Raw genomic sequence first — 10,494 nt, 5'->3', positions numbered from 1 at the left:
CCAATGAAAATCATACGAGAAAGGACCTGAAGAAGAAAGGAAGGAAGCGAGGCATGAAGCAGATGGGCCTCAGTTGGGTAATGGCAGATAAAGTGTGAAAGTAGTGAATAAAAGATGAGCTTGCGAGCAGGTGGATAAAACGATGCATAAACAGTGTGGATGGGATTGTCTGTACCCCATTAAATATGAATGGGTCTTCAAGACCTCAGGCGAAATGACAGCATTCCCACAGATGTGCTGGAGGTGCTTCTAAACACACAAATAATCGTTCCCAGTGCAAACACTGTTGTGTCCACCTGCAGCAACACCAAAACACAGAGGAATGGCTCCGAATGCAGAGTCCTCTGATCGCGCGTCTTCATCCGCCTCCTTTGAAAAGCTTTTGATGGCAGTGTTTATGTTGATGTTGACACTTACACACCTCGACAACGGCTGCGCCGGTGCCTCAACTCATCTCCGTCTGAGCAAGAAAACATCCAGCGTTTCCCCGATCCGGGACACACAGAGAAACACACACACACACACTGCATCTCGACCAGGTGAGAGCAGCTGGACCTTTGACAGGTGAGTCGGCCTCGTCCCCAGCATGCGTGCGAATTCAGTTTTCACCTCCCGCCTGCAGCGCCGGTAAGACGTGACAGGTTAAACGCTCTTTCACCTCAGATGAACCGCGGCTGCTGCCCACACACAGGAGACACACACACACACAGGAGACACACACACACACACACACACACACACACACACACTCACACACACACACACACACACACACACACACACACACACACACACACACACACACACACACACACACACACACACACAGGTGCACAAAACAAATACACAATACTATTGTAAACCCGTGCGAGCAACAGTTGTGTTGCATGAAAGAGACCTGACATTCGAGTCCAGGAGGAAAAGTCGGCATCACATCAGCTGTAAATCAATGGCACCGATGTGAGGTTGCCTCAGGCACGCTGTCACGGAAACATGACGTTTGTGCTTTTTACGCACAATTTATGGAATAAAAATACATTTTGTATTACACAAACTTACATTTCTGTCAAATTCAGCTCAAAATTGGATGTTTTTCTGATCCTATCCAAACAGTTTATCCGTAAATCATAATTTAATGTTATTTTTATTTCATCAACCTGAATGCCTGAGGACATTTAGTTGTTCACAATCCGCTCTATGATGTTAATTTACCATTGCTTAATGTGAAATCATAGATGTCCTGCATGTGTTGGCATCAAATAAGCAGTGGCGGAAGGAAAGGTTTAAAAATGTTCACATTACTGGACGTAAGTCTTGTTTTCTTTTTAGACAAATGACATTTTAGAATCGCAAAGTCAATCATACGTTTGTAAAATTACTCCTTGGCAAACTGCTTTTTAAAATCAACAAACTGCTCAGAACACTCAATTTAAATGAAAATACAAACTTTTCTTAAGGCAATTTCTTTTTTTTCAACAGAAAAAACATTCAGCTTTGTTTAAATGTATTTCCAAAACAAATGACTTTAGTATTATATGATATATTTCTTGTCAAAAGTTTGGTAATGTAATCAGTCAGGTGAAATGGTAACTAAAACTTTGGACAGGTTTTAAAAACCTCAACTTGTAATTGAGTATAATTGAATCAGGGTAACACTCACAAACACGGAACAAAAATAAATATACAAAAGCCAACAAGTAACAGTTGAATCTGTTGTTTATTAGCATAACATTTTTTTCTCCATTCTTTTGTATCTAATAAATATCAAAATGTTAAAGGAAAGAAGAAGTTTGATTACAGTACATTCCATTTGCAGAGAAGCAGAGTCCAACCTACATGAATTCAAAAGAGAACAAGTAGATCTGTTGGGACAAAGAGTTATGACCTTTTTCCTGGTTTAAGATTGCATCGGCGGATACCAGTGAACGGCTGTGACCCGCCGCCTCGCCACAGCAGCACTCCTCACTGCCGCCCCGCACTCTTGCATTGTTTGAGGTAAAAAAATACATCTTTAGTATTGTTACATTCATAGAAATATAAAAGTGTCTTTATTTCCTTATTGTGCTTTCGGGTGGGAATATTGCCTCCGCTCTCGCAAGCTGAGAAAATGGATCTTGGCGCCGGTAGCCCTGGGTGAATCAGGGAAACAGCCTCCGTTGTGGATCGTGAACCAATTTAGTATTGGTAGTATTTGCTCCGGGCCACGTCACGTACCTCGTTCCCTAAAATAATGAAGTTGTTAAAACTGAACCTACATCCAATAAATACGCATCGGTAAATGCCATATCCAGTTATTAAAAGATTGAACTGTGTTTCCTTTAAATAGATAGATAAATGGCAAGCTGGATTTCCACAAGGTGACATGCAGCATGTTAATGTGTGTCTACAGGCACTACTCAAAAGGCTCGGAAAGGCATGCAGAGTGAGTGAGAGAGAGAGAGAATGAGGTGGTGGATAGAGAGGAACACTGGAAAAGAGAACCAGGGAGGGAGAAAGAGTCCCTGTGTGTGACAGGCGACAGCAGGGACCGTTTTGCCCAAGGCACAACATACCCCCACCACCCCCACTGCCTCCATAACCACCTTCCTCCACCCCCCCCACGTTCCCCCCACGTCCCCGAGGGCCAGCGTCAAAGAGCACAATGCATCCCAGCTCTCTCCTCACACAATCCTGTGCTCCCAGTCCAACCAGTCACAGTTCCATGAAATCCAGAGCATCTCACATGGGTTGAGTGAGCACTCAAAGTAGAGTTAAATGGAGAGGGGGTGGCAGAGACAGGAGGTTGTGGGAGGAAACCCCCCCCCCCCCCCCACCCCAACCCACCACCACCACCACTCTTAATTGTCTCTTAACCCAGTACTCACGAGGCTTTCTCTTCCTCTGTTTTCCCAGCCAACACAGCCTGCCTCAAACCATGTCCAGTAAGGAGCAAAGAAGAGGAATAAGAGAAGAAAAAAAAAACAGAGCACAAAAGCAACTCTCCCCCTCCTCCAATGCATCCGTCTTGTCCTTTATTATGGCACTGTCCCGCTCACTGATGGAGCCTCAATGTGGAGGGGGAAGGGGTACTCAGAGAGCCCCACCCACCGTAAAGCTGACCCAAACCTCTACATACGGTCTAACACTAAGTTTCTATACTGTAGAGCTAACACACCTACACTCTGTTCTCGTTTTCATGCAACTGGATTTTTAAACACGTGCCTTTAAAACAAACCTGCATGGCATCCCTGTAAACATCTTCCAGCGATGTAAGGGACCGTAGTGAATTTGTCTCATGTTTAATTCGACCACATACCCGATAAGTCCCCCAGACTCCAGGGAGGTTTTGACTGAGGCCTGCTACAAACTCTTGGTCGGGCTGTAGAAGAGCCCTTCAAGTGCAGTATGGGAGGAGGAACACCCCGGGTTCTCCCCCATGTCAGGTGAAGGACTGTGTATTGTTGACCTGAAGGGGCTGGACGCCCCGTCTCTGTAGTGGGCGAAATCGGGCGAGCTGAGGGACGATGAAGGCATGCGAGGCTCTGGGAGGACGGAGGACAGCGGTAGCTGAAGGGCCGATGAACTGAGAGTAAGAGGGGAAGTGGATTGGGGGGCAACCAAGTGCCTCAACTGGAGGCTCTGGGGTCTCAGGGTGAGGGAGTCCACGTGGCACATGGCACCAGGCTGCTGGGGACTGGTGAAAGGGCAGGAGGCCAGCGAGGTGGGGGTGTCTGTCCAGACGGAGGCAGTATGAGCCTGAGGGGAGGGGGGGTGATGCAGGTGGGCGTGGTGTGCTGGGGAGCAGAGGGTCGGGCAGACTACGGTGGGATGCGGCACTGGTGGCATGAGAGTCTCCATGAGCTGAACCATTCGCCTCATGACCTGCCCGAGGTCGGACACTTCCCTCCGCAGGGTGCTCACCTGCACACACAAACACAAACAAACATTATGAAGAAAAAAAAATAAACCACATGTATTCAACAATGGACATCACCAGCAGTAGCAGGAGTAGGATTTATGGTAAACGGTGGACTGCACGAGTGATTTTGCAAGAGGAGCATTCAAATTCACAAACCCGGTCTGAGTTTGTAATGAAACACAAACCCTGAGGGGTTAGCTCTAAGTATCTCGCGATTAATTCAAGGGTTTGTGAATCTCCACAGTAGGGAAAACGCACAATTTGAATTCTTCCAGGGGTTAGCGCTCTCTCAGTCAGAAGGTGTCCATTTGTGTCCCAGTTTGGATTTCGGGGGGACCTTTCTGTGTGGAATTAATATTCTCTCTATGTGTGAGTGCTTTTCTCTGGTTTCCTCCAACAGCCCCCCCAAAAAATGGCATTAATTGGTGGCTCAAAATTGCCCCAGGGTGTGTGTGTGTGCGTGTGTGTGTGTGCGTGTGTGTGTGTTTCTGTCTGCTCCGTGACGGCTTGCTCTTACCCACGGTCACGTGGGATCGCCTGCAGCTAACTTAAGTTAGCTGGGTATGGATGGATGAAACACCTCAGTAAGGTAACAAACTGTGAAAACAGATCGTACCACGAGCCGCATGATAATGAGATAATGCTAGCAATGCTCGCATTCCTGACAATTGTTCTTTGTGTGGCTCAGATGTATTTATAGTAATCTGTCCATTGCTTATACCGCTTTATCCAATTTAAGCTCTTACAGTGAAATACTCAAGAATGGACCCAAATCCTGATGGAAGTTTAAAGCAGCAAAGCAGTTGCATCAAGGCAACATATTTCACAATACAGGTAATGTCCACAGATCTGAAGATCCAAAACACAACCATGTACAGCCCAGCTGTGAAACTCATAATTGATTGTGACAAGAATACTTCTATTGGATATCCAGCCTGAATTATTGACGAAAGGGATTAAGCCAAACCATAACATCAATATCAATTATCGGCCAGAAAAGGCTTTTTTTTTTAGAGGTCATAATTCAAATAAGCTTCAAAATGATGTGATTATCGTGATTATCTTGAACTTATATTGAGCTGTGTTGTGGTTAGCGCTCTGCCTGGCTTGAGTTTGAGCTCAGGGCCTGTTTGTGGCCTGTTGAGAATACGCAACATATATTTTGGAACAATAAGAAGTTGTGAGAGTCTCGATCCACTTTGCTTCATCAATCCTAATGTAGCCTCTTTCTCCACGCAATGACCTCAGAAGCCTCAGGATTAACAGTTCAAAGCAATAAATTTGGGATTTTCAGGTCAACTGTTGTGTGTCAAAACTATTTGTCCGTTGCACAACGTCGAGCCGCTATAATTGGTCATTACACCGCAGAAGGTTGCTGGTGATTAGTCGCTCTGCACATGTGGCGTGTCCGGAGAGGGCACGACCGCCAAGCCCCTGCCAGCGTGCCATCTGCTCCTGCCAGTCAAAGCTCTCGTGACCATTCATCAGGCCAATCACACAGTTCAGTGCGGCTGGATGCAACATCAGCCCGCCGCAGGACACACAACTGCAGGTGGGAACAGCTCCAGGCGCAGCGTGGATTTGTTAGGGGGTGAGCGGGCAGAGCGAGTATGATGGAAGAACGACCAGTAGCAAGCTCAGGACTCTCTATGTCAGTTACATGGACATGGTTCACGATCCATACATCCCATACATACTTAATTATGTGAATTTTTTATACACAAATGCCAGTCCTTTTGTTACATCGCATATGTTTGATTTCTCACGAGTCACAGACAATAACCACAGTTTGTATGCAGCTGAATAGCCTCTCTACCTCTTTTACACCCTCCCCCCCCCGCGTCTCTGCCTCTCACAAGTGGCTGATAAAAGCCTGAATCTAAACTCTGGTTCAGATAAAAATAGAAAAGCTGAGAGTGGCAGGACAGTCCAGTTCAATCTGACACGCTGTCAACATGATTCTGCTACTCCCACATCACAAACAAGCGTCTGTGGAGACCGTTGGAGAAAGCAACAGCGAGGGGATGACCGGAACCAAGTGCAGCCACAGGTATATTTTAAGCATTCGACCCTGCCAGAAATCTGTTACAGCATTGTTGAATAATACAATGTTAATGCTAATGTACACAAGAGATTTTAAATCAGGGCTTGAAAGCAAGGTCATTCTATGCATACTGGTTTTTTCATCCTCACACACTGACCGTACTCGTTTCATGAGGTACACAAGGTGCAATATAAAGCGAGGCAATACAACATGGGATTAAACAATATGTCTGCAATAAACTCTACTTTCACAGAGGCAATAATGTTCCTGTTCTCGGTTGAGAGAACTTTTCTTTCGTCCACATAATTCCACTTTTTTTTTCATATATAATCTTGATATAAAACAGTGTGCTGTTTGTGGAGTGATTAGATTTTTTTTTTTTGCAATGTATGTGCAACCCTAGCCCTAGCTGGTATGTCAGTAATGGGTTTTTATAAAGTCTCACTTTCACTTTCGGTAAATGTTTTTGTCTTGACACTATTTAATATGAAATTCCATTAGGAAGTCCATTTGACTTCATGTAAAATCAGATATGATCAGCATACGCTTGTGGCTCTAATTGTTCAACAATTCCTTCTTTTCAATGAACATTGAAATGATCTGAGCCTGTAGTTGGCGTTTGACTGCGTTTCTCACAGTTCATTAACAAAAATGGGTCACTACTGCTGAGCAGACATGTGTGTCTCGCTCAGCAGGTGCACCATGTTCCCACGTGCTCCTGCACTCCTCTTCCAGCGATTATCAATGTTGTTACTCACACTTTTCGTGCAGCGGTGTCATTGTTGCAGCCCTCCTGTGGAGCTCTCCATTATAACTTCTCCACGCTAGGCCTCTTCTCAGTCCTGGAAATGCCTCATTCATCTGCCGCTAGAGATCCACTGTTGTTTTACAGTAAAGGCCAAAGGTAACAGGCCACAACTTATCGCTGTGTTTATAACACAATGCGTTTATTAAAAATGTGGTTAATTTGTCAATTTGGTTGGGGTCAAAGAAAAGTATTAACAAACATCAATAGACGTGAAACTTTGGCCAATTTGGGGTTCAGAAGGTAAAAGCTGCAGATAAACTGAGCTAAAATGAAATGTTATAAATGTTCATGTATACAAACTGGAAAGTACCTTTTGATTTATGGCGTAGCAAAGCAGGCACATCTGCACCATTGTTGTGATTTTTTGTGTGTGGAAGTTTGCATCGGAACACGTTGCACACTCCACACAAATTTAAGCAAATCTTCATTAAGTTATTTATTTAATCACGAGCTGCAACAAAACTCATTTTGGTTCATATTTTCTCGTGTGTGTGTGTGTGTGTGTGTGTGTGTGTGTGTGTGTGTGTGTGTGTGTGTGTGTGTGTGTGTGTGTGTGTGTGTGTGTGTGTGTGTGTGTGTGAAGCAGATAAGATTTAAACCAAACATTTATTTTCATTTCCTGGAGGCCAGTGCAGATGGATCCAAGTGTGGATTAACGAGCAACAGGACCACGCTGAGAGACTTCCTGTCAAACAGCAGCAACCCACAGAGACAGAAAGAAAACACCACAGAACCAATGTGTCTAACTGTGAAGGTGCTGCACCACTGTCTCTCACAGGCTTCTTTCATCACTATTTCTTTTTTTTTTTTTTGTTGGTCTTTGCTTGTGTTCTCCAACCAGCAGGTTTTCTCCAGAGAGAGAAAAAGGCTTCATGCCGTTGTATTATTTGCTTTTGCCCTTCGGTCTTCCTTTTGTTTGGCTCGTCTCTGCCCATCCCGTGATAGTCCGCGAGGGCCGAGCAGGGAAAAGCAAACACCGCTCATCAGCTGCCAAATGGCTCATGTCAAATTAGCTGCCTGCCAATCAAAACCATGGGTTGAGAGTCTGCGTCTGTATATGAGTGCATGAGACAATTTCAAGCTTGACATGGGGAACTATTCGATAGAAGACACACATACATGGTCGCTTATCATACCCTGTGTGAAACTACACTGCAGATCAACAAATCACGACCTTATTTATTGTTTTATCTATTCTTTTTCTGGTTGAAGAGTTCTTTTAATCCCTTCATCGGTCTTATGCCTGACAAGCAGGTACAGCCATGTGGCTCATGCTTACTTGAGTCCAGATGTTTCTCTCTATCCCACCACAAATTCTCTCTGTGTTTCACACATGGACATGCGGGCATGCCACACACTTCCACACACAGTAAGACTTGTGCAGCTCATCCATCTCTTAACCATAAAAATTGAACATATTTTCCGACCTGAACCAAAATAGTGTCCTGTTGTGGCTCACATGAACAGATCTACGCGGTCGTACAGGAAGTTTACCTGTTGGTCCAGGTGTCGCAGTTGTCCCCTGGTCTCCTCTGCTTTGGCTGCTAATTCTGCAGTGCTGATCTGCAGCAAATCTGCGACAAACACAAGTTGTAAATCAGCATATGGACCATCGAAAAATAAAAAGTAAAAAAACCTCCACCCTGTAGGTGTTGCATTAAGACAGCTGACATTAATCAGCCTACTTATGCTAAAGTCCCCCAGGTTTTTGCATTTAAAAAAAACCTTTAACCACTGGGAATGTAAAGATTATCCTGTTAGTGCTGCTGTGTGTTGTGTGATGGAGAGACCTGTAGCTGCTGCTGAGGCACTGGTGGGTTCACTGACGGGACAACCTCGGCTGGGAGAGAAGGAGAAAGCCAGCGAGCCCTCAGTCCCCTCACTGTCTTCAGTGCCGTCCACTATCCTGGATACAGACAAAAGGGTGTGAATGTACTGAAGATCTTCTCTACATTCAGCTTAAAGAGTCTTTTAGACATTTTCAAAGCACCCAGAAGACTGATTCATATGCCAGAGGCAGTTTCAGAGTAATACACACGCAAACCATAGAACTTGGAAACACATATTCATTCTTAAGGAAATTTCTTTCTGATTTCGATCATTTTTATAGCCATGAATCGTATCTTGCCACCCTGGGAAAGTATAACCTGCAGTGCAGGCAAGGTCTTACATTTATTTTTTTTTAAAACAGGCTGCTCAGTACTGCCTCCTGCAGTGAGGCAAAGGTACTGATTACTCAGCTCCTGCAGTTTCACTGCAGTTAAAAGTTAAATGAGCAAGAATGATATATATGAAAGAGACTACCTATTCTTTAAGAGAGTGAAAACATTATATAAATGTGTTTACAAACACAAAATTGTCAGGTGAATGAAGATTTTTGTGGAATTCCACCATGTGAGGAGAGGTCGAGCTTGGCGTTGTCACACTTCACTTAACCAAGAAATACTATGTAAAAAGGACAATAAGTAAGGATGAATTATTCTATTGGAATCACACCGGAACGAATATTAAAAAATGCAGATTTCCTTGAGTTTATTGTTGATTGTTTTTCACTTTTCATGACAAAATACAAGGTCTCCTCTGAGTTAAATATGGAGACAGAAGAAGAACCGCCAGTTTTTGCACTATGAAACTGTGTTTATCAGTTTCCATTGTCGATGACAAAACTTACATTTGACCAAGAAGACTCTTCATGAACTAAACATCACACACGTTTGACCCATTTTACTCAGCCCTAGTTTATAATTCAAGTATTTATTTATTTTTTCTCACGAATGACAAAACAAAGCCATGGCTCTGGAGTCACAGAGACACAGGTCCAGACATGCAGGGGAACAAATCGATGGCGGTGCAGCTCACCTGGGGCTGAGGTTGGAAGGATCTAACGTGGTGAGACTCATTTCCTGGCTCTTCCTCCGAGACCTGCTGGAGTTCTGCCCCGCCGTCTTCTGGCCCGGTCGAGACAGCGGAGACTTCCCGCCAGCATCCCTGAGGTTTGCCGCCCGGTTCTTCTCCGACGACAGAGACACAGATCTGGCCCGATGGTCGTCCTCCTCCTCCTCCTCCTCCTCGTCCTCTTCCTCTGCGTCATCCTCATGCTCCTCCTGTGCCTCGGTGATCGGCGGATAGCCGTGACCCACTCGTCCGTTTCTTTTCACCCTGGACTGGAAAAGAAAGAAAACTAAACATCAACTATAGAGCTGGCAGCTGCACAACATCGACCATCAGAGACGACTCAGGCTAAGCCTGATTACCTGAATCTTAGTGACTCAGGGTGATCATATTTTACATTTTTCATTGACAAAAAAGAGGAAATCTGACCTGGTCTAAAGACACTTTAAAGTTCATTCAAAGACGTCAAAGATATTCAAAGTATGTGTCCCATGAATATGGAAGAACATAAGTTATTGAACAGAACAGTCTTGAACAGATCAATGCATTTCTATAAGCAAAGACTCAAAGTGAGGTAATGTGCTTTCGTAGACCTGAAATAACCTCTTTGACAATCAATGGTGCATAAATATCTCGGATGAATTGACTGGAAAAGTTCATAATACAGCAATAAAATAAAAACTCTCTTCTCAAGTTTGAGTGTGTTAACGAAAGCTATTTGGTGATTATATCACATTATATTGCAACAAAGCACCGCAGTATTCTGTGCAACATGCCAGATGCGCCATTTAAATACATGCTTGATAGATAATTAAGGGAAAAATACCCTCTCAAGTGTCCCACACAGGACAT

General features: G+C 44.3%; 1 protein-coding gene across 1 annotated transcript in view; it reads right to left on the bottom strand.

Annotated features, from left to right (window-relative positions):
• Window positions 1–3,339: 3,339 nt before the first annotated feature.
• The window catches only part of kcnh8 (potassium voltage-gated channel, subfamily H (eag-related), member 8), a gene marked incomplete at both ends in the record, with an annotated part of 51,408 nt that continues 44,253 nt past the window's right edge, over window positions 3,340–10,494 (bottom strand). The window contains 4 exons of the mRNA XM_080515522.1: window positions 3,340–3,900; window positions 8,245–8,324; window positions 8,541–8,656; window positions 9,610–9,914. Coding sequence (XP_080371648.1) covers window positions 3,340–3,900; window positions 8,245–8,324; window positions 8,541–8,656; window positions 9,610–9,914 — 1,062 coding nt within the window. The remainder of the gene's footprint in view (window positions 3,901–8,244; window positions 8,325–8,540; window positions 8,657–9,609; window positions 9,915–10,494) is intronic.

This window comes from Blennius ocellaris (assembly GCF_963422515.1).
Source record: "Blennius ocellaris genome assembly, chromosome: 20".
NCBI classification, from domain to species: Eukaryota; Metazoa; Chordata; class Actinopteri; order Blenniiformes; family Blenniidae; genus Blennius; species Blennius ocellaris.
The sequence above is the reverse complement of the archived record's forward strand: the minus strand, read 5'-3'. Positions and strand labels throughout refer to the sequence as shown.